This window comes from Amblyomma maculatum, chromosome 7, assembly GCF_055883805.1.
Source record: "Amblyomma maculatum isolate TAMU_Amacu chromosome 7, ASM5588380v1, whole genome shotgun sequence".
NCBI classification, from domain to species: Eukaryota; Metazoa; Arthropoda; class Arachnida; order Ixodida; family Ixodidae; genus Amblyomma; species Amblyomma maculatum.
Genome location: NC_139350.1, coordinates 113,352,143 through 113,377,619, shown reverse-complemented (window position 1 = coordinate 113,377,619; position 25,477 = coordinate 113,352,143). Strand labels below are relative to the sequence as shown.

The window sequence follows — 25,477 nt, the reverse complement described above, 5'->3', positions numbered from 1 at the left end:
GTATGCTTGTATAGCCAGATAATATTCTGCGCAAGCGAAAGAAGTGTATGAAGCAGTGCGCACGAAGCTGCCGCTGCCGCCAAAATGTTCAAAAATGTCCTCCAGAACATGCTCAAAACTGCTCAAATTGTTCAAAAGTACTCTTGACTTGTGGTTCTTATAAAATCTTGAACATTTTCAGTGTTCTTAATATTCATCGTCAAATGTGAGCTTCAGAACAGATATTACATGATTAAATCTTTTAGTATCACGTTTACTGCTCAACACCTATTTTGTGATTTCCGGTCGCGTGAGACTAGGCATTGACCTCGAGCGCTAATCTGTGTCATGCAGGTTATGGATTGGTATCTCGATAGTGTGTGATGGAATGGAGATCTGGCGGCTAAAAAAGTATTTGAGCATATGGACGTCTCACAATAATGCACATATATTTTGTTTGGTTTGTATCTTAAGAATTTTGGAAGATATGAACATCTTCTGTGACACCAAGAGATTATCCCCGAGATTCTAATTGTTACGTGCGCACCCACGAGAACTATATTCACCATGTACTGTGCATATTCCATGGCACAATAGTACGAGTTTGATGAATTAATAGCAGGTGTGAGGAACTACATTGGAGGCCCCTGGTGATTACAACCGACAGAGGCGCTTTGACAGGTAATGACACCGCACAGTACAAAGGCTCATGCATTTTGCCTCCATCAAAACTGGCCGCTGAGGCAAATTGCACCCGCATGCTAATTGGCTCACCAGCAAAAGCCCTAACCAATGATGTACCATAACGGGAGCACTGTATTGGCGACTTAAATTATAAAGAATGAGGGCATATATACTCCAATGATGAGCATGTCCGTGAATAAAAACGTCCTAATACACTGGGGATTTACCGAGATCCATCCATCATGAAAGCGAAAAAGGTCATGCCAGTCGTTACCAACACAAATGAGCACAAAGAATTGTAACCATGATTTGATTGTAGAGTGTTTTTGTGAAAAGTGCGTGCAATGCATGTTAGCTGCATTAAATTTGTTCTGCTGGAGCATTCTTATGGGGCCATTTTGCAGGTATGATTTGTGGATTGGTTATATGAGCCCATTTTATATTCCACAGGCCACCGCGGACATTCAAGTGCTCAGGATATATTTGCCGTAGTCTGGACGGTGTAGCTGCATAGAAAGTTGATATTACTGAAGTGTTTCATTAAAGCTTTTTTAGATTGGTAACTAAGTGAAAACGTGTTTATGGGATACTTTGTACCTCTGGCCGCTGAATGGAGCAAAAAAGGTTCCAGTTTATGTGTAGTGCCACAGTATTGTTAACTTATTCTGTTGCCAAGAATGAGAGGCAAGCAATCGCTTTTAACATTAGTCTGTCAATAAGCGTTTTTATGATACACATGAAGGACTTCTTTTCTCTACAGAGCTGTAAAGATATTTGGCTGCTCTTAAAGAATTTCTTTGCTTTTGGCTATCCCAGAACAGTTTCAAATTTTGTTCGCATTGACGGCTTTTCTGACTCTGCTTAAGGACATACTATATATGCGATATATGCGAGCACGATGATCGGAGGGTCGCAACATGACAAAAGGCAAGACGTAATGGCTATTTATTAGATATTACAAAGCAAAACGAAGGTGCCTGAAACTTTAAAAACATGCTTCTCTGTTAGCTTTCTGCTGTACTGAGGCTTATTATTAGCGGCCCCCAGTGATCAACTAGAGGAATGGCCACGCAGAGTGGCGAAGTGTGAACACGGCAAAGCGCCGTCATTAGCACATATTGTGACTTACTTTGCCAATATAAATTATAAATTGCTACAGGAATGAATTTCTTCCCTTTTGAAAAGCCATCTATATATGCCAATATTTCTGTTCTGTTTCACAACAGCTCGCTGCCATTTAAAAACAGTAAGAGAGTGTTGCAAACGTGCCCTCCATAACTGCTTTGACATTCCATGGTATCACGCTAAAAGCTGATATACATAGAAAGATGCAGAGGCCAAAGAGAACTCTCATGCAAGCAATACCTGTAAGGCGACTTGGGCTAGCACAAAATGCTTGCAGAATGAGTACTGTTCTAGGAAGCTAAGACAAAGTGCCTCGGCGAAATTTCACATATCTGTTTTTGCAGGAAATAAAGCTTCTAAACTAAATTATCATTATCAGCCGCAGCAGGAACCTGGCTACACCCAACGCACTCCCAAATCCCTTCAAACAACCCGGTCGTGTGTCAGCTGCATCCATATAACCCCCCAATTTTCTTCAAAAGAATAATTTTATTCAATAGAAAAACAAACAAGCACTCGCGTTGTGCGTAACATTCAAAATTTTCGAAACACCGCACGCGTATGGCAAGGAGTATCGTACCCATGTACACGCTGTTCAGCAGCCCCCGAATGGTTGCTTTCAGGAGCACCTCCGTTTTTTTAGCTTCCTTTTCCTTCCGCTTCATCTTGGCCTCAATGTTCCTGACTGCCTCCACAGTGGCATCCACACTGCACAAGACCAAAACCGTCACCCAGTTGCACTTGTTCAATTACAACCACAAAGAGCATAAGGGAACCACCACATTCGATAAGCCACTAAGTTCAAAGGCTTTCCCCCCAATCGCTGGAAATAAACGACCGAGATATTTGCTCCAGTTAGCCAGCCTTGATTACCCTATCTAGAGGACGTCCACAAATTGTCCCACTGTTCAATCTCATTTGTCAACATTGTTTTAATATTGAGAGCTATATTCATTAAAGTAGCCGGTTTGTAGATATTCAGAAGATACTCTTTCGTGGATTGTATTTAAGGGTGTGTAAACTCACTCATGAGCTTTGTGTATTTATTTATTAATACTGCGGTATTTTTTTCTAAGTCGTTGGAAAGGTGGACACAAAAAATGAAAACAAAGTATACAAAGTGCAGCAGTATGCATAAATGCTTATCAGGAGCAGATGTATATTTAAGTTCAAGTCATATATACAATAACATGCGGCGCACGTTTAGACTTCTACAGAGGAAGCATGTTTTTCGAGACTTTTTCTTCCACTCTTTGAAAATGAATTGTTTAAGATATGGACAATTGTATTTTCGTTTTATTCCATACACGCCAACACATGCCAATAACTAACCTTTGAAATGACTCCTGACGTTATGCTGATAGCCACGAATGCCCGAATTCTGGCATCCGAACAAACATTACAACTAGGTTAGTAGCCACGGTCATCACCAGCAGCCGCGTTGCGGCGCTCCTGCTAGCGCTGCCGCGGCAGCTGGGTTGGTTTGATGGTTCGTTCACTCATGCATTTTTATTTAACGTGCACACTCTTCCCTCGCTGTGGCGGCATGATTTTGTTTATATTAAGCAGTCCGGAACCCAAATTCAGCAACGCATCAGACAACTGTTCAGAGCAGCTGAAATGGATCGTCTTTACGTTACTGCTGTGGCAATCAAAATGTTAGGATTCGTTGGTGGTAAAGGGCAGTTTTGGGGGATGATATCACCAGCCGGTTCATCAGTTTGCTTAGGTGTACAGATGGATCAAATACACAATGTTTGCCGCTTCTTATCCTCTAAAACGCGACCTCTGTCCTTGGGACTTCGTTTCCAAGTTTGAGGTAATTAGGTGGGTTGTCGGGTAATTGCCTCCAATAGCACCCACTTAGATAAGATAATTCGCCGGACACTCCTACCGCCGACACCTTCGCCACATCACGCGTCCTTGTGACATCAAGGCCGGCAGCAATCAGTGCACGGACATATCCCACTACCAGAGCCGTCTGGGATGTTTTTCTTCAACACCGACGGCAAATTTTCTGAAGAAGGGGTCTTTAGTACTATCATGTTAATACGCCTCAAATGACTGGTGGCATCAACTCTGCGTCACTGAATTGCGGAATAAACAGGCTAGCTGCTGTTCATAGTTGTGATAAAACTCATTTTAAGCAGTACTAACAAGGGTAGACAAAATCGCTAGATATTCCCGCTACTTGCGAAGAAATGATACTAAACGTTGCCAAAACGTTTCCTAGGCTATAGATCTTCATGGGTTTGGTTAGGGGAAAATTCCTTTCCCCCTCCACGCGTCCAGTTGAGTGGCAGGGCAACAAATTTAACCCCACAAAAGGACACACTATACACAGGAGGCTGTAAATATTTAATGCTTTCAGTAACAAGGCAGATATCTCATATGAGAAAGCTATTTTTATATGTTGTTGAAATGTTGGAGATTAATAAACTGTTTATTTCTAGATAATCTCTCACATCAACCCTCTTAAGAAAAAACGAAATTTTAATCTAAGAGTTCGCATCAGCGATTGCTTATTTCAAGACCTAATAAATAATACCCAGCATTGAACTTGTAACGCTTTAAATTACTCAGTTAAGACAATAATATGGCATGGTAGAGGTGTCTAGCTAAAATGTATGCTCAGTAAACCATATCCTTGACTTATGCAGGGCAGCCTAATTCATATCAGAAGAAATAGATTAGTGTTTTTTTTTTAGAATATAAATGTGTGAAGAGCCCAAAACACACACCTAAATTTCATTTTTCTCATTTCGCTTCGAATCTCTTCTATTTCTTCTTTGTAAAGATCCGCCTGAACTGCCACCTGGAAGAAAAAACACATAAGAATAGCGCATTTAGATATCATTCAAGGCCGTGCTCAAGAAGAGGCAAGAATCGAAAACAACCCAAAAACTGAACGTAAAGATGAGCGCTTTGTCAAAATGAGAATTCCTGAGTAAACTGCAAACTAAATTGTTGATTATCTACCAATGTTTCTCCCCTGCATGACAAATGCCTCACTTAAAGGTCTTCCTTTATCCATGCCCTCGGACAGCTATGCCGACGGTTCTCATGCAAATTCAATTAATTCTCCCTTGTCACATAATATCCTGCTGTTCATTCTGTGGGAAGTCCAGCATATTTTAATCAATAAACATCAGTTGAAACTTCTTTATGCATAAAATTCAAACCTAATATGTATTCCCCCCTAATTTTCTTAAATATTATTCACCAATGATTTGTGGACGTCTAATTGCAACCTAAGTATCCACAAGCAAATAACTAAAATTCTTTCTTTTGAGACTACATTTGATGCAAGCAACGCTGTCAAATGCAATATATGTGTATTTTTGTGATAATAAAGGGGGCAGGAAAAGGTTCTGAAAATTGCTAGCAAATGTGCTCAATGTGTAGAATTAATCCTTTTGAGAATTTTCACCAGGTATGATTGCTTGAAACAGTGTTAGCAATTGATAATTATTTTTGAAACCTGCATTATTTCTATAAACGGAGGTATATATTCCAGTATGTGATGCTGCTTGTGGAACCCAATTTTTTACATAGGTTTATCGAGGCTACAGTGCCTAGAACGCGTGAAAAGTGACTAACGCTGCGCGAAACGTATGGGAAGCGTTGAAGCTGCCAGAAGATGTAATCCGAATGGGTTGCGCTCTCTGACGCTTGCACATCATGCCGGCGTATGACATGCGTGCTTGATACCTCCACTGCATGCATGATGCGGGTGTCTTGCACGATTCCCACTTGAGGGTGTTTGACGAGCCACACAGAAGAGTAGTGTTTTTGTTTTTTAGTGGGCTGTAAAAGCAGGCACAACCGTGCAAGGTGTTTCCAAAATGACTCACTATTCCAAGAACAAGGAGTATCAATGCTAGATTTCAATGCTGCCATCTGCGAGTGCACAGCTGCACTTCAACAGAATTCATATAACATCAGCTACAGGACGTTCTATATGGCGAAACTGTGAATGCACTACGAATGAACTATCGAGACCGATGCGTCTGTCTGGTGCGTTTAAGACCATTTTTCTTACTGTGCTGCGTACGTGTCAAAGCACGCCCCAAGAAAAATAATCTTAAAAAAAGGCTCTATCCAACGCCTGCTGGGAGAGAAAAGTGGTGGGAAACGACATGCTGCTATCGCTGTCACCTGAGGAGTCTCATGAGTCCCCCACGGCCGCTCCTCGACTAGCTTCACAGGCATGCATGTAATCACAATGCTGTTAGCATAAACCTGGAGAATGCGCGAATTCAATCGGATTTCGCTTAAGGTCACGTGCAGTGTGCGCCTGCCCTGACCTGGCTCGAATCTCCGGTGCGCCGAGCAATGGCGTCTTGTTTGCTATAACCATTCGTAATGGTAAATATTGGCACGAGCAGTTAAAGTTGTGCTGGACAACCCTGGTGACTGTCTATCATGATTATCCAGGCCATTAATTTATATTGTGTAATATGTTCAAGGATGTCTTTTTGTGCATGTTCACGCGAAATCTTCATTGACAGCATCCAATATGAACTAGAAAAAATCTAGCAATAGAACAAAATAAAATGGCTTTAATTAAAAACATTCTTGAATATTTCAGTGCTAATTATGCGCGGAATAAAAATGTTTCCTGCAGAAGCGACGTGTTTAATCTGACCACAGAAAAAAACTGCGAAATGAATAGCTGGAAACAAACAAAACAGTCCAGCAAGTCAATAATCCACTAGTGAAAACTGCAACTATCATAAGACTGTAATCGCTAAGTTCCCTCAATGCCAAGAAATATTGACAGCTTTTCATTAATTCAAGCGTTCTCGGCTAACGACTTCACTTTGACAGCAGCATTGCGCATCGCTATTTTGGCCAAATCCCATAAATAAAACGCCAACAGCGAGCAACTGCTCAACGATTCGAAATATGAATAAGCAGAGTCTAAACCATAAAAATTCATAGCGAAAACAATTAAGCGTGTTGTTTCGGTTGACTCAGCATCTACATACAGAAGGAAATTTAAGCATATACCGGGGTGTATGCTCACTTTAGCCAAGGGTTAAAAACTGAAACATTTGATATCAGCCAGAAAAATCAAATTGTATACACCTTTGGATAATAAAAGTGATTTGAAAAGTTGGAGAGCACCTCCTGAAACCCCAATTCCATTTATTTTCTATAAAGAAGGTCTCACGTGTATCTTTTTTCCAAGCTCAAAACAAAAAATATGACGTGATTAACACATTCAAGCGCCGCTATTGTAGCGCTCTCAATCGTTGTTTGAATGAATAAAATTAGCTGTGGCCTTGACTCGACAGCCCACTACCGGGGTTAAGCTGATATGTTTGAGATGGTTGCAGTCAGTACTATGATAGTGTTCAATAATTGAGAAATGTGTCGTTTCTAGCGCGTGGCAATGAAAGCGAGGTGGTCGCCGGAACAATAAAAAGAGTAAGTGGCGCTGTCAGTTCTAGGAGCGCATCAGAAGCGCGCGCGCCGCAGAGGAACTGTTCGGGGCGTCTGCATCTGCAACTCGCGTCCTGAGTTGATTCCGTTGCATCGCGTTGCTTCTCTGTCATGCTATGGTGCGTTGTTGGTGACTGGTCAGGGAGAAAAACGCACGTCTGCAAGCAGCGCTGCTACAGTTCAAGTCCGTCTCGTTGGCATTTCACACCCCATCCCTTCACCTCTACTGTATGTTCTTTTTCGTTCTTTTTTATAGCTCATTGCGCACACTTTCCGCTCTCTTCCCCATTCCAGCCCTTCCTTTCTCGAGATACACTCTCTCCGTGCGGTGGAGGAATCCTGTTAGCCGCACAAGCGAGGAACCCACCTTCCTTCTGTAAAGTATGATTGTTGAGCTTGTCCGCTTGGTTGACGAGTGAAGGCTCGAAAACGTCGAAGGTAGTTTGAAGGCCCTTCCCCTAGATCACCATAGGTACGCCACTAGGCACAGTTCTAGCAGTCGCAGAGCTTATATTGCAATATATCCTGCCCCAAAGCTCATGCACAATTAAAATGCAGTACTCTGCGTGTCTGATTTCAAGTACATCTGCGCGACACAAAGAGAAAAAACGAATTACTTTCAAACTACCACCAAGGGAAACTTCTTTACCTGTCTGCGGAGCTTAGGTCGTAAATACGCTAAAAGGGCCTTTCAGGATCATTTGCAGTTCAGGGAAAATGAATGCAAGAAGCATATTCGCGAATTTGCGATGTTTCTGCAAAGTGTAGACATTTACAAGCATGGATGCCCCACCCATGTCAGAAGTTACGCTTGGCATAGTGAAGTTCTGCACCCTCATGCGATTTCGTCTTTATTTAAGGTCACTAATACCAAGACCAGAGCTGTAAAGCAGAGCAGATAAAGCTCCTGAAGCTGAGGAGATGCATAAAATTGTGTTTGAGGGCACTATTTAATGACTTTGCCGTGTCTTAAGTGTTTTCAAACTTACCAGCCTAATGCAATCACATTCTCCTAGTTCACTCATATTTTCATATAATTCTGTAGTGTTTCATATGTTGGTACCTTATACTTGAACAATTTACTTATACTCACATAGGTCCCGAATGGTTTATCCTGCTGGTTTACGACATCGCTCGTTATATATTTTCGTGCATTTGTAGGAGCTCTCACTGAAATATATCGTTTGTTTACAATAGCCTCTTCATATTTATCCGTCCACATTCAAATGAAGTATCGAACAGGCCCTGACGTAATTTATCTCTCCAAGCAATCTTCGCATACATCGATTTACATGTGCGCAGAAAGGTAAGCTAGCCTAGCCTAAATAACCCTCCGTTGCGTTTTCAGCCCAAGCGAGAGTCAGTGAGGGAATTCAGTCTAGTCCGCATAAACTGGCGCATTCGATAATAAATATTTGTGGTTATAAATATATGTTAGGCATTCGTCATTTGCCCTGTCGTTAACGTTCAAGAAATAAAGTACATGACACATTCAGGAAAAAGGCAATCTGTTTATACCTTTCATTACTCCTACTGAAAAATCAGGTATAAAATTCGTACAGGAAATCGTATGCAGGTTTATTGCACAGGATCGTGGATACAGGATTGGGGGCTATTTCAGGAAATTACTGTACTACCGTGGAAAGTCCGGAATGAAACCGCGTGCAGCTCTGATACCGGAATGGCCTGTATGGTTGATGGCCCTCGTTTCCGGAAGGAAACGCGTCGCCAGGGTGGAAAAAGCATGCAACAATATAAAATAAAACGACTGCATTTAAAATAAAAAAAAACATTCTACTACCAAGTGTGGTATCGAACCTCGTGCCACATGGTCTTCAGACGGGCACCTGAACTACTACTCTACAGTAGGTTATGGTTAGTGTGGTTATTATTCAGTATATGTAGCTGCTGTTGCTCTTTCGTACTTCGTATGTTTTCCTTGGCTGTAGAATTTGTAGCCGTAATTCACCGATCGCCCTTTAAACACGCTGAATATCTTTGCAGGCTATCACGAGGGTTCACAAATGTGCCGTATCTTTTTAATGCGTCGCTTTATTGAAGGCAAACCTCCAGATATTACAATTTACTAGTGCTGATGTGTTTTTCATCGTCTACGAACGCTTGTAAGTTTTCCTACATACAGAGATATCCGGTGGACTAATACTTATAATACTGGGTGTTTTAGCTTCACGTGCTACCAGCGGAGCATCGATGTCAATGAATACACTTCCGACTGAGCGGTTTCAATATGTACACATTCGAGAACGTATCGCCCGGTGTGCGGCTATCTGCACAGCTTTCGATGGTCAGCGATGTTTGTTGATTTTTTCTCGAACAGTTTTTTGCCATCACTAGCGAAACGATACGTTCGTGCTTCCACTTCCGCGTTGAAGGCGGCAGATCTGCAGTCGTAGATATGAAGACGCACCGCAAGATCGTACGAGCTGCAGCGACTGTTGTACGCGCAAAAGCGACGCGACGCGCGTATATGCTTGCTAGCGCACACTTCGACGGCTTCGCATTTTCGAGGTATTTGGGAAACGAAGCGTGCCCTTTACATACAGAATAGTTGTATATGTTTGGTATCATGCTTATTTAGTGCGCTCGCGTGTCCGGCATGGTCATTCTGGTTGAGCTTCGTCGATCGGCCCGGCTTCTGTTCAGAAGCTGAATAATCTGTCCGGTATCAGTTCCAGAAATGACGCGTTCGTCCGGTTTCCGGTTAATTGATACAGGCTGAACCGAAATGAAACCGCGCGGAGCTCTCATTTCGGAAATTCCTGTATGGTCCGTGGCCCTTGTTTCAGAAAACAACTGTACGCCAGGCTGGAGAAAACATGCAGAGCTATAAAATAACACCACTACATTTGAAAAAGAAAAAGAAAGAAAAAAATAGGAAAAAAAACAAAACAAAAAGAAGATAGAAAAGAAAAAAAATTTACATGTGATTCGAACTTCGGTCTTTTCAACCGGCAACCACGCACTCTGTCCACTACACCACGGCAGTTTTTTTTTCATTTGTTGCCGACTTGGAGATTCAAAACAAGACGATGAACAATAAAATGTGCCAGCACACTTTCACGTCACACGGCGGGTTAAAACTTTTTCAGTTTTACCAAACTGTCAAGCACATGAATCCATTGTGGCTGCTCGGGGAGTGTCATATGCACTTCCCTGAACCGCACAACACTATGAAATGTTCTCGTACAGGATTGACTTGTATATCTGCATTGTTAAACTGCATTCTGGTTTTCCACAAGCTGTGGAGGCCCAGGAGCATTATTGTATCAAAGGGAAGCTCCTCTGTATTAGGGAAAGGTAAAAAGCGTATGCCATATGCATCTAGAGGTAGCTCTTTTTTTAAAGTTCTCTGAAGCGCATCCCAGAAAAAAATGGCATCCCAACAGTCCAAAAACACGTGTTCTATCGTCTCTGGTCTGTTACACAAGAAACAGTTTGTTGACCAAGGGACGAACAGGCCTTTAGCGTGCATCCATGTTTTGACTGATAATGTGCTAGTGTGGAGTTTAAAGAAAAATGATTTGACTGGTGGTGATATTGGCATCTTCTGAACTCTCTTGAGTACATCTCCTTGGCCTGGACAGTGCGACAAAAGAGTATATCGGTACAGGAAGCATTGTGTCCAGTAGGTCCGCATACAATTTTTTCCGCTTAACATTGCACAAATACTCCATGGAAAAGCGCACATGCAGCTATATGTAAGCGAGCACCACTACTCGCAAGTACCCTCATACTGTACAACCTACATTGAGACACGAACTGACAAGAAAATTAGAAAGGAGTCGACCAAGCCGAACTTGGATTACTGTTTAGAGGAAGACATCATTTTGGTCACGAAGGTACATGAAACGCGAGACAACTTGTCGCAAAAATAAATGCGCCACACCAAGCCCTGCTTTTTGTACGGAAAGAAACAAATTTGTTTGGCTCGTCCGTTCCCAGGTCGACGCCCAAATGAAAGCGGCAAAAACAAGGTGAAGTTTTTGTATGTTTGTCCGCGAAGCACTGAGAACATTCATCATGTACCACACTTTAGCAGTAAAGAACTGATTACATATAGTGGCACACGAGAACATGGACAACTGCCTTCCTTGCCAGGCATCACTTTTCTCCTTGGCCCTCGATGCTTGGTCATGCCAGTACGGATCTAGGTCCCGGTATGAATCAAGGGGCACTCCTAGATACAATGCTGGAGTGGTTGACCAGCGCATCCGAGAATAGTGTTCGGGTGTGACCTCCCAGCTACCATGCCAGAAACCGCAGCTTTTTTCCCAGTTTATCTGGGCACCTGTGCAGCTGCAAAATTTCTGTACTACATTCGTCACCTCACAAATACTTTCTCTATTTGCACAAAAGACAGCGATGTCGTCGGCATAAGCCAGGATTTTCACATGCACTGATTGTAGCGTGAATCCTGTTATGCATTCATTATTCCGGATGGCCAAGCAAAGCGGTTCAAGGTAGGCTAGATACGGTGGTAAGGGTTATATTTCTACTTATGTAGTCGACATTGCTGTTTTGTAGTTTGTGTATTTTTGTAGGGTGTAGAATTTGTCGTCGTAATTGAACGATCGACCTTTAAACGCGCTGAATCTTTTCCCTGGCTATCACGAAGGGTTATCCGTGTCCCTCATCTTTACAATGTATCGCTTTCTTGCAGACAAACCTCAGAATGTCACAATTTACTAGTGCTGATGCGTTTTGTCATCGTCTTCGAACGCACGCAATTTTTCCTACATATAGATATATGTGGTGCACCAACACTTGTAATACTGCTTGTTTTAGCTTCACCTGCTGCCAGCTGAGTCGCGACGTCAATGAATTTACTTCTGACCAAGTGTTTTGCATACGTAAACACTCGAGGAAGCGACTCTCGATGTCGGGCTGACCTGTGCATATTTCGATGGTCAGCGATGTCTTTGATTTATTGTCGAGTGTATTTTATCCTCGCTAACGAAACGCTACGTTCCTGCTTGCACTTTCGCGTTGAAGGTGGCAGATCTTCAGTCGCAGATATGAAGATGCACCGCAACATCGTACAAGCTGCAAGGACTGTTGCACACGGAAAACGCGATGCGTGTATGTACTTGCTAGCGCACACATCCACGGCTTCATATCTTCTAGGTATTTGCGAAAAAACACTTACTCCACATATACAGAAACGTTGTAACGTATAATATGTATGGTTTCATGCTTTTTTAGCGTGAAGGCATGTTCTGACGTGGTCATCCTGGTTGAGCTTCACGATCCGTCCAAATAGTACTGAGAAGCAGAAATACTCTGTCCCGTATCAGTTGCATTCATATCGGGTTTGTCCGGTTTCTGTTAAACCGGACATGACCTGTCCTCCATATGAGCTCTATACAGGACTGGTCCGCCCTGTTTCATATCCATACCGGACTGTGATGTCATGTATAAGGTGAATACTGGAATTGGTCTGCCCTGTATTAACTCGATACCTGATTGGACCGTCCGGATTGAGATTCATACCGGACATGACCTGTCCGTATAAACCCATTTAAGCTTCATGCAAGACTGGTTCGCCCTGTTTCATATCCATTTCAGTCTGGGATGTCATGTATAAGATTAATACTGGAAATGGTCTGTCCTGTATTACCTCTATAACGGACTGGACCGTCCGATATGAGATTTATACCGGACATGGTCTGTCCGTATAAACCCGCTCAAGCTTCATACAGGACTGGTCAAACCGGTATGAAATTTATACGGGAGAATAGAGGACTGGTTCAAACCCGTTTGTCGCGATACGGGATTTTTCACGTTATGTCTTGCCGCTTACACACATTTTTCCGGCGACGGCTGCTTTTATACGGGACTACCCTACTTTTTTGAAAAATCCTTTATAAAAACCATAAGGAAATCGTATAAAGGTTTATTGTACAGCATCTAAGATACAAGACTGTGGGCTATTTCAGGAAATTCCTGCACTGCCAAGGAAAGTCAGGAATGAAACCGCGCGTAGCCCTGATACCGGAATGTCTTCATGGTTCATGGCCATCGTTCCCAGTAAAAACGCGTCCCCAGGCTAGAAAAAACATGAAACAATATAAAATGACCCGACTACATTTTCAAAATAAACAAAAATAGTAAAGAAAACAATAGCAACAAGTCTGGGTTCGAAATTTCGCCTTCACATTCTTGAGACGGACGCTTTAATCACTACTCCACAATGGTTTATGGTTAGAGTGGTTATGATTCAGTATATGTAGCCAATTTTGTGTATATTGTAAGGTGTTTATTGGAGCACCAAGACCGTAGGCAACGTCCGCAAACCAAAGCGACGGGGGTAGCGTTCGAACCAACAGCTTGCCACCAGTGCAGTGCCAACAAGGCTCCGGCTCCACTTCGTCAACCTCTTCGGGTTGGCGCGCGAGCTGATGGCGATCGGGATTACTACAATACCCCCCGGCGGAAAAGGAGCCATCCTGGCGACTCATGGTGAGGAAAGGTTAGGGGGATCATAATACGGCTTGAGGCGGTCGACATGTAGTTTCTCGGCCGCAGCGGCGATGATCTGGAGATGGGTTCAAGGGCTCCACTACATAATTGACGGGAGAAGATTGTTCGAGAATGCGGTAAGGTCCATGATAGCGCTATAAGAGTTTGGATGAGAGGCCGGGTGCTGACGAAGGCACCCAGAGCCAAACGAGGGCACCTGAGGGATATGAAGGCGCTGGATTTGTAGGGTCCCGGTTATGCTTTTGTTGAGCCTGGTTCTCCATTGTGAAGGAGCGCTCCAATTGTCGGCATTCTTCGGCAAATGTGTGCGCTTCAGACAGTAGAGTGGTCTCTGAAGCGTCGGGGGGGGGGGGGGGGGTAGGGCAGGATAGTATCCATGGTGGACGTGGGTTCACGACCATATATAAGAAAGAAGGGGGAGAACCCAGTCGTAGTCTGCGTAGCCGTATTGTAGGCGTACGTTACGAAAGGCAGCACTTGGTCCCAATTAGAGTGAGAGCTATCAATGTACATGGCTAGCATGTCACTAAGAGTGCAATTGAATCGTTCAGTCATGCCGTTCGTTTGGGGGTGATACGCCGTAGTGCCCTGGTGAATGATCTGGCACTGTTTGAGGAGGGCTTCGACAGTGTCGGAAAGAAACGCACGTCCGCGGTCACTGATCAATTCTTTCGGTGCTCCATGAGGAAGAATTAGGCGATGCAGAATGAACGAAGCAACATCCCGTGCGGTGGCAGACTGCAAGGCCGATGTTTCCACGTAACGGGTTAGGTGGTCAACGGCTACGATGACCCAGCGGTTGTTAGCCGAAGTGGTCGGAAGCGGGCCATACAGATCGATACCGACATGGTCAAAAGGGCGGCTGGGGCAAGGCAATGGCTGCAACGGAGCGGCTGGCTGAGGGGGTGGATTCTTGCGACGTTGGCAGGTGGTACAGGATCGGATGTATTGACGAATGAAGCGGTACATACCGCACCAGTAATATCTCATACGCAGTCGAGAATAGGTTTTCATGACACCTGCATGGCCGCATTGGGGATCGGCGCGGAAAGAGGAGCAGATTTCAGCAAGGAGATGTAGCGGAATCACGAGAAGCTACTTTCGCCCTGTAGGATGGTAATTGCGGCAGTATAAAAGTCAATCACGAGTGGCGAAGTGGTGGGCCTGACGACGAAGTGCACGTGACGGAGACAGCACTGCGGGCGTTGACAGGAATGTTAAGAGGGAGGATATCCAAGGATCCTTCTGCTGCTCAGATTTCATGTTGGTAATGTTGAGCGGCGACATATCGTAGGCACAAACGAAGCCAGCCGTCGAGTCGTTAGGAAGCGGTGAACGGGAAAGGGCATCAGCGTCGGTGTGCTTGCGTCCAGATCGATAGATGACGTGGATATCGTACTCCTGAAGACGTAACGCCCAGCGGGCGAGGCGGCCGGAGGGGTCTTTGAGGGAGGATAGCCAACAGAGCGCGTGGTGGTCGTAACAACGTAGAGTGGGCGACCGTAAATATAAGGATGAAACTTGGTAATGGCCCATATGGTGGCCAGACACTCCTTTTCGGTCACAGAATAGTTCGATTCCGCTTTCGTGAGGGTACGACTAGCGTTTTTTCTGAAGAACAGCGCGACTTGGACAAGGACGGAATGAAGACAACACGGACAGGCGCTGACTTGCAACTGAAGTTTATTGCTCGGAACGTGGTAATATATATATATGAGGCTCCAAACAACAAGATAAAACACACAAGCGATACACATACCAACTCGCCCAAGCATCAGTTCTAACTACGACTAGCGTACGCGATGACATACTCTGAATATCCAGGTTTCCGTTGAGCAAGAACAGCGCCCAGACATACGCCGCTTGCATCAGTGTGTATTTCGGTTGAGCAGGCAGGGTAAAAATGGCGGAGTATAGGGGGAGAGGCCAGCAGACGGCGTAGTGTACTGAACGCAGCATCACAGGCTGGTGACCAAGAGGAGAGGTTCGGGCCTCCTCTTTTAACGCAACGGCGAGAAGTTGCGTTAAAGGGGCGGTGATACTGGCGAAGTTGCGGATAAAACGGCGGAAATACGAACATAGACCGATAAAACTGCGAAGCTCTTTCAAGGTTGTGGGCTTGGGGAAGTCTGCGACGGCACTAAGTTTGGTAGGTTCCGGTAGAACGCCATCCTTGGATATGACTTGACCAAGTATTGTGAGCTTGGTAGCGGCAAAGTGACATTTCTTCAAGTTGAGCTGTAGACCGGCTTCAGTAAGGCACGTAAGGACACGCTGAAGGCGCAGAAGATGGGAAGGGAAATCTTTCGAGAAAACGACAATGTCATCTAGATAACGAAGACACGTTTCCCATTTGAGCGCACTGAGAATGTTATCCATCATTCTCTCGAAGGTGGCGGGGTAGTTGCACAGTCCGAATGGCATCACATTGAATTCATACAAGCCATCGGGAGTGATGAAGGCTGTTTTCGGGCGGTCAGCAGAAGCCATCGGTACTTGCCAATAGCCAGAGCGCAAATCTAGCGACGAAAAGAACTCCGCTCCTTGCAAACAATCTAGGGCGTCGTCAATTCGTGGTAGTGGGTAAACATCTTTGCGGGTTATCTTATTCAGACGCCGGTAGTCCACACAGAAGCGGATCGTGCCATCTTTCTTCGTCACCAACACTACGGGGGAGGCCCAAGGGCTATGAGATGGTCGTATGATGCCCCGTTGAAGCATATCGGCGACATTGTCACGAATGACGCGGCGCTCAGTGGGCGACACGCGATATGGTCGCTGTCGCAGGGGAGCATGAGGACCAGTGTCGATTGCATGAGAAACGGTCAAGGCGCGGCCCAAGGAAGGCTGGGACACGTCAAAAGATGCACTGAAGCGCTGAAGGAGAGCGACTATTTGGTCCCGTTGGGCGGACGGAAGGTCGGTCGCGATAGCTCGATGAAGGGCGTCGATAGGAAGCTCATCACTCGTAGCAGCCCAAGACGTCAGGGCAGCGACGCGAGGAAAAACTTCAGGTTCGGAGAACATGTAAGTGCGATCAGAGTCCAGCTCTTCAATGTAGCCGAGGCACTCCCAGCGAAGAACAACCGTCGGGCAGGGAAGAGGGTTGGAAGCATAGATCACACAGCTGCCATCAGAAATCGTTAGAATGGCGAAAGGAAGAAGGAGGCGGTTATGGTGGGCGGATGCGAGTTTGGGCGTAAAGAGAACAGGACTAGGGAGGGCAGATGTCGAAATAAGGGGAACGAGAACAGAAAAAAGGGAGGAATGTTGGTGTCTGCAGCTACAAGGAGTTTAGCAAGGTGCACAGGAGGCTCACACAGGGAAACATTACACACAGGGGAAAGCTCAACCTCAGCACGGGCACAATCAATCACAGCACTGTGAGTCGACAGAAAGTCGTAGTCGAGGATGATGTCGTGGGAGCAGGCGTAAAGCACCACCATCTCGATGAGATACGTGATGTCTTTGATGCAAACTCGTACCGTGCGCGCTGCCACAGGGGTGATGCGCTCCGAACTGGCCGTACGAAGCGAAAGGCAGAAAGCGGCGTCGTGACCTTGCGAATTTTCCGGCGAAGGGCATCACTAATTACGGAAATGACAGCACCTGCATCCACCAGCGTAGGCAAGGGAAAACCTTCTACGAACACTTCAATGACGTTGGCGGGAGAAGGCGGCGGACTTAACGAGTTCGTCAAACGCGCCGTTCTTGCCTCCGTAACTGCGGCATTTAGTTTTCCCCTTGCGTAGGGCCCTGTCGCCGGAGCATCGGCGAAATGAAACGTCGGCGAGGCGAAGGCGAACGGCGTGTCGAGTACTGAGCGCGAGGTGGAGACGATCCAGAAGAGACGTTGCTCAAGGGCGGCTCGGAATCGTAGTGGTACTGACAGACTTTGTTCTCAGGATGAAGCGGGCCCTGACGGCAAAGGCGACCGACGTCACCCGGGAGCCCGCATGCATAGCAAATTGGGCGATTGTCGGCGGTTCGCCATCGGTTCGTAATGCGGCGTCGCGGTCGAGGGATCGGAGACTGAGAGGCCATGAAACGAGGTGGAGCATAAAATGTAGGGCCGTTCTGGTAAGACGATGTAGGAAGCGGACCGCGCGTTCCAGCGGTTACTTGAGCGTAAGTGGGTGGGGCTTGCACAGGAGCGATGGGAACACTAGAAGGCAGCGCTTCGGCGACTTTCTCCTCGATAACTTGGCGGATAGCCGGCGATATGGATGGCGCGTTGGCCGGCGCTAATTGCGAAGTGCAGACGGTCGGCTGAACTGGATGGAGGAGGGACAGCTGGCGTGCAACTTCTTCGCGGATGAAGTCTTGGATATTCTGCATAAATTGAGAGTGTTCCACCGACGACGTAGCCAGGGCCAAGCCAGCAATGTCGGCAGGTGCGGCAGCCCGCCGCGTAGAAGCGCGTTGCTTTCGTAGCTCGTCAAACCTCTGGCACAGGGTGATAATGTCGGATACGGAAGTAATGTCCCTGGCCGACATTATATAGTACGCATCATCAGTGAGATCTTTTAGAACATGTGTGACTCGTTCGGGCTCGGGCATGGACGGATTGACCCGCTTGCAGAGGTAAACCACGTCCTCGATGCAGCTGGTAAACGTTTCCTCGGGAGGTTGAAGCCGTGCATTGAGGCGTTGTTCGGCACGGAGTTTGCGTACCGCAGGACGGCCGAAGACATCCGCGAAGTTCTTCTTGAAGACAGATCATGTCGAAAGATCGGCTTCGAGGTTTGGAAACCACAGAATTGCCACGTCCGTGAGGTAGAAAAGGACATTGCTCAGTTTTATGGAATCGTCCCAGCGGTTGTAAGTGCTGACGAACTCGAAAGAGGCCAGCCAGTCGTCAACGTCATGGTCGTCGATAGCACTGAAGAAAGGTGGGTCACGGGGGCGTTGTGCCCTGGGACAGAAGATGGTGGCAGGAGTGGCAGGGATGGGCGCCGATGGTTGGCTGGGAGCGTCCTGCATGGTTGTGACCGAAGGCGGTAGCGTGCGGTTCCGAAGTTCCAGGGTGAAATTTTCGAGGAGGACTGGGGCGACGACCGAGACACCTCCACCAAGTGTAAGGTGTTTATTGGAGCAGCAAGACCGTAGGCAACGTCCGCAAACCAAATTGACGGGGGTAGCGTTCGAACCAACAGCTTGCCAACAGTGCATTGCCAACAAGGCTCCGGCTCCAGTTCGCCTACCTCTTTGGGTTGGCGCGCGAGCTGATGGCGATCGGGATTACTACAATATTTTCTTGCTTGTACAGCTTGTGGCCTTAATTGACCGATCGGCGTTTAAACACACTGCATTATTTACCAGGCTATCATGAGGGTCCACAAATGTCCCCTATCTTTAGACTGCGTACCTTTATTGCAGGCAAACCACAAGATATCATAATGCACTAGTAGTGATACGGTTTGTCAGCATCTACGAGCGCATGCAAGTTTTCCTATATACAGAGGTAACAGGAGCACTAATACTTGTAATACTGCACGTTTTATTTTCATGATCTGCAAGCCGAGCAGCGACGTCAATAAATGCTCTGCCCTGATTCTGTTTCATCACCTCACCCCATCAAACATCATAATATAATTCGGGATTACAAAAAGGAAATTAGGAAATTACTCTGCAATTGACAATGCACTAGGACAATTTACTGACGTGTTTTTTCCCGGATTCTGGGAACGTTCACTGCGTGATAACTGGTCTATTTTTAAAAACAAACTAAAAGCCCTTAGTGAAAAGAACATCCCTCTTCGCAGAGGAATGTGCACTAAACCTTCACCATGATTCAGCATTTCATTGAAACGACTCCTAAACAAGAAAAAACGCATCTTTGTCGCTGCACCGTACCGAACTCAAGTGACAGATGGAGTCCTTATTGTACTGTATCATCGGAGTATAAGAAAGCTTTATCTAGTGCAAAACGCATCTTCTTTCAGGATGTCTTGCCTAGATTCATCATCATCATCAGCCTGACTATGCCCACTGCAGGGCGAAGGCTTCTCCCATATTTCTCCACTTAACCCAGTTCTGTGCTAGCTGCATCCGCTTGACCCCCGCGAACTTCATAACCTCATCCACCCACCTAACTTTCTGCCGCCCCCTGCTACGCTTTCCTTTTCTTGGAATCCAGTTTGTTACCCTAAGCGACCATCGGTTATCCTCTCTTCGCACTACATGTCCTGCCCATGCCCATTTCTTCTTAATTTCCACTAGAATGTCGGTAACTTGAGTTATTTCTCTGACCCACTCTGCACGCTTCCTATCTCTTAATGTTACCCCTACCATTTTTCGTTCCATAGCCCTCTGAGTTGTCCTCAACTTAAGTAGAACTCTCTTGGTTAGCCTCCACGTTTCAGCCTCATAGATGAGTACAGGTAAGATGCAACTGTTGTATATTTTTCTCTTGAGCGATACCGGTAAGCTGCTAGTCAATCTGCGAGTGCTTGCCAAATGCATCCATCCCAATCTTATTCTTCCTGTTATTTCCTTTTCATGGTCCGGATCTGCAGTTACTACCTGTCCTAAAGACATAATCGCCTACTACTTCCAGTACTTCGCTACCTAATGTAAACTGCTGTTCCTTCCCGAGGCTGTTGAACATTACCTTAGTCTTCTGCATATTGATTTTCTAGCCTACCTTTCTACTTTTCCTGTCTAGGTCATCAATCATTATTTGCAGTTCATCCTCCGAGTTGCTTACCAAGGCAATGTCATCAGAAAATTGCAGATTACTCAGGTATTCTCCATCTACCTTCATCCCTAACTGCTCCCATTCCAAGTCTGTGAATACCTCCTAAGCTGTGAATAGTACTGGGGAGATTGTGTCTCCTTGCCTAACACCTTTCTTTATGGGAATTTTGTTACTTTCTTTATGCAGAACTATGGTTGCTGTGTAGTCACTATATTTATCTTCCAGCACTTTCACGTATGGCTCGTCTACCCCATGATTTCGCAATGCCTGCATCAACGCTGGTGTGTCAACTGAGTCAAAGCTTAATCAATGAATGCTACGTATAAAGACTGATTATACTCCGAGCATTTTTCTATCACCTGATTGATGGTATGGATATGATCGATAGTAGAGTACCGTTTCAGAAAACCTGCATGATCCTTTCCTTGATTGCAGTCTAAGGTTGTCCTGATTCTATTAGCGATTACCTTAGTAAATACCTTATCCTCCCCCCCCATCCTTTAGCAATTCTGTAGTTATCTGATCCTCTCAAGCTGATTTCCCCCTTTTCATAGTTTCTAATGCTTTCTTGACCTCGTTCTTCATCACTGGTGGAACGTCCGACTGTTTTTCCCTGCCGCCAATCTCGTTACGATCCTGAGTACTTTGGCTGCTGTAGAGATCTGCATAGAACTCCTCGGCTACTTTGACTATCTTGTCCATATTCGTGATGACGTTGCCCGCCTTGTCCCTTATCGCATACATCTTGTTTTAGATTACTGATTACTAACCCGCCGAACTCTAGTGACAGATGGAGTGCTTATCGTACTGTATCATCGCAGTATATGAAAGCTTTATCTAGTGCAAAACGCATCTTTTTTCAGGATGCCTTGCCTAAATTACTGATTACTAATCGGCGAAAGTTCTGCGCTGTTCTTGACGTGACTCCTAAAAAAGCTATTGCACTGAAAAATACCCGAGGTGGTCTCATCCCGATGAACTAATGTAGCGCGGTATTTAATCATATGTTTTCTTCATGTTTCATGAGAGGTTCGTGACACTGGGACTAAGTCGACCCGGCCTTCACTTGGTAGCGTGCAGAGACTCCGGGTTGATGAAGGATTGAATCTTCAAAGTTAGTAAAATATACACAAGCAGGTTTAATGGCACTTTGAGAAAACTTATTTACAAGAAAAAAGGGTATATCAGCAAAATGGCAAGCATTAAGAGTTCATAGCGAGAAGCGTCTGGATGAGCCGTTTACGCAGGGCTCAGCGCGTCATTTCGTGCTCTGCGACGTCCTTAAATCCCCTATGTCCAGCCCCTCTCTGAAGATGCTGACCAATCAGTTCCAGGGCACACCCCTCAAATATCGGCAACCAATCGACCACATCACTGCACTGATGGTCTGGTGCACTGACTGTTCCAGTATTGTTTCGTCGGGCGTGGTCATTTGTTGTCGGGTAGAGCTTGGGAACGGCGAGGAGGTAAATTTCGATTCTTCTGCAAAGATCCGCTATGTTGGCTCCGGCATGTGGATTTCCTTCTCAGAAACCCAAGTGTTCGTGCGCGCCACGAATACTGCTCCCAGCATTGTCCCTTTCCGGCAATTGCAACTCTTTCCTGCATTCACGGGAAATCCTCTAATGGCCGTAATCCTTATGCTCGTTTCTTCTCCTGTACATCAGCGGACGTGCCACTCCGATCGTCTCCTTTGGACAATAGGCATTCCTCACTTGACAATAGTGCCGCTCGGCGGGAAGGGTGAACAGTTGAACAAAAGCACTTCCGGCTATTTCTCACAGGGCGACGTTTCTTTGTATTTTTCTTGATACTCCCCTGACAGGGACAACTTGGCAGTTGTAGGGTCACGACAAAGGAAAGCATGCTCACACAAAAAGATTCATGTGAACATGCTCAGTTAGAGCCCTTGCACAAACAGCACATATCAATACCATGCCCACAGGCGCACATTAGTGCGCGCAAGCGCGGACCATGCACGGTCGCAACAAGAGCTACGCCCGCAAACCATCCTGAAGTATGTTCCTCACGCTTGCCATTGATGTATGCTATCACCATTGAGTGGGAGGGAATGTCCAAACTTATTGATAATGCTAAAGTTTCATCTGCAGGCATTGAGGGTATGAGCAAGAAGTTATTGAAAAACGCCATCACTTATTCTTCACCTATGTTGTCAGAACTTCTTACTCTATCTTGGCAGTCCGGCACATTCCCTGATGACTGGTAGGTGGGCAAGGTGGTTAAGGTGCAGAAGTCTGGTGATGTTCACTGCCCTTTAAATTACTGACTTATATCGTTAATATCTATATCATGCAAATTACTTGAACCCCTCATGTTATTGCCCCGAACTGTTTAAATCTTTATTGGTTCCTGTTCGGCAGCCGCTGGCACGCGGCCTTTATCATCATCATCATCATCATTAGCCTGATTATACACACTGCAGGGCGAAGGCCTCTCCCATATTTCTCCACTTAATCCGGTTCTGTGCTAGCTGCATCCACTTGACCCCTGCGAACTTCTTAATCCCATCCGCCCACCTAACTTTCTGCCGCCCCCTGCTACGCTTTCCTTCCCTTGGAATCCAGTTTGTTATCCTTAGCGACCATCGGTCGCTGCCTTATCACTGCACGCGGCCTTATCATTGTTATTCTGGCGCGCTTATCAATTCTATATCCCGTGTTTGTTCATGCTCGTTGGCGCGATACGACGCGCTATCATTTTCTTTGTCGCGAATGATGCGCCGAGATCTGTCTCGAAGAATTCGATCTTTCGCGTATGTTTGTACAATGCTCCAGGTTGTGCTACTAGCAGTTTGAGACATTATCTAGATTGTTCTGAGGAGCCTTTAAATTGAGCATTGAGGAGTGCGACGGGCATTCTTTGTTCGACGACCGACGAGCACGTTTGTTGCTATCACCGCCGCCGGGTTGCTCAGTTCTTTTGCGGGCGCAAGTCAGCCCAATAAAGAGCTTCTTCAGTGCAATCAACGACTCTTCATTTGTGTCATCGATCTTTTCACCACCACGTGACATCTGGTGGAGGTGGGACCTTTGATCCTTCAAGCGAAGACCCCAGTCTTGTTCATGTTACTCTGGAAGACCAGCCAACAGGCCACCGAGCCAGTCGCTGGCTTCAAGGACTCCAACCTGAACACGGTCTGCTGCTGGAAGCTATTCGATCTCAGAAGGCATCGACGTTGACAATGACCCAGCCTACAGCACAGGTTGTTTTCGCCCAACCCCGTGATCCCACCTCCTTCCATGGACGACCGGACGAAGATGCCGAAGACAAGATGGACCTTTTCGACCGTGTGGCAGTATTCAATGGCTGGAATGACGCTGCGAAACTCAGGACTTGTTAGGAACCCGCCGAAAACTGTGGACGAATTTGAAAGAGAAGCATCGACCATCGAAAGGACGTTGGACACCCGGATGAATCACTACGAGCGACCACTTCAGCCGGACTACTCAAACCACTACCCCAGCGCATCTGCAAGCGAAGAGAACCTTCGGGACCTCATCCGGGATATCGTGCGAGAGGAGCTCCGCCGATTGCTGCCATCATCGCAACAACCCCAGGTGGCAACGCTCGCGAACGTCGTCCGTGAAGAAGTCCAGCATGCGCTGGGCGTTCCTCAAGCGACAACTCCAACGGCTCCAGTGCATGAATCAGCAGTGATGAAGTACGCTGCTGCATTACGTCGTCCTGCACCCTGACGCGACCTCCCAAGCCCTCGTCGCTACCATCCTGCCCCCGAAAGCCGCCTGTTGGCCCCCGCCCGCCAAGTGTACCAAAGATCACCAAGCCCCAGGAAATACCACGCCTGGAGGACATCTAACAACCGACTGCTCTGCTTCCATTGTGGTGAGGCAGGACACATCCTCAGTCTTCCCGTACAGGCGGATAGGCATCCGTGGTTTCGCTGTCGACGCCCCACGACGCCGTCCTGGCAAGCGTCCAAAATCAACAACTTTCTGCGCAGCGGAGCGAACTCGTCGCCAAGGCGTCTGTCACGCTCCCCATCGCCGTACAACGCCCCATTTACGTCGCCGGGCCGCGGTTACGTGCAAGGACGGTCTCCTAGATCTCGTAGGGGAAACTAAAGGCAGCAATCTTTGGAGGTGAGGTTGCTCAACGGCGAAAAGACGAAGATCCTCCGCCGTCGACGACACTAACGACGACGCTGCCATTTCATTGCCGGTCCACACGACGACATCCTCGACAACACGACCAGAGTGGAAGCCAACAGCGCCGCCCAGCGACGTAACAACGGTATGCCCCAGCCGTGACCTGAAGAAACGACGGAGCCGAGATCGGCCACAAAGGCCTACGTGCAAATCGAGGACGCGAATAAGCTACCATGAAGTTGATGTCGACGGTCGCAGAGTCACTGCCCTAGTAGACACCGGAGTTGACCATTCAGTCATCAGTGGACCGTTAGCCTCTCAGCTCAGGAAAGTTACCACCGCTTGGGATTGTCCGCTGATTCGCACCGCAGGTGGCAACCTGATTACTCCATCGGGACGATGCACTGCAAGAACAACCGTAAATGGGCGTACTTACCCCACTAGCTTCGTGGTCTTGCAGCAGTGCTCCGGAGACGTGATTTTAGGCATGAACTGTTTAAATGAGCATAGGGCTATCATCGACCTCCGATCCAAGCTCATCAAGCTCTCTGCAGACAAAGCCATACCTGCTACGACGACTTCGACGAAACACGTCGCTCTAGACGTCCTCAACGGAGAATTCACCTTGCCGCCCCGATCAAGCGTCGCAGTCAGTGTAGGTAAAGCAAACATCAAAACCGCTGAAGTCATTGTCGAAGGAAATATCCAATTGCTTTTAGAACGAGTTGTCGGCATCGCAAGAGGCATCGCGAAATTCCGGCGAGGACAAGGTCAGGTGCTGACAACAAACTTCACCGAAGAATACCGGCATCTCAACAAGGGCATGACGATCGCTTTTTTCGACGGATTAGCAGACCCCAAAGACGTGTTCGCCCTCCACGATCAATAACTGGAAGACGCACCGGACCAATAC

The 25,477-nt window shown here is 46.4% G+C and overlaps 1 protein-coding gene across 1 annotated transcript in view; it reads right to left on the bottom strand.

Moving 5' to 3' along the window:
- The window catches only part of LOC146184449 (uncharacterized), a 153,403-nt gene that overhangs the window by 74,419 nt on the left and 53,507 nt on the right, over positions 1-25,477 (bottom strand). Inside the window, exon 3 of the mRNA XM_084608543.1 lies at positions 2,369-2,496. Coding sequence (XP_084464669.1) covers positions 2,369-2,496 — 128 coding nt within the window. The remainder of the gene's footprint in view (positions 1-2,368; positions 2,497-25,477) is intronic.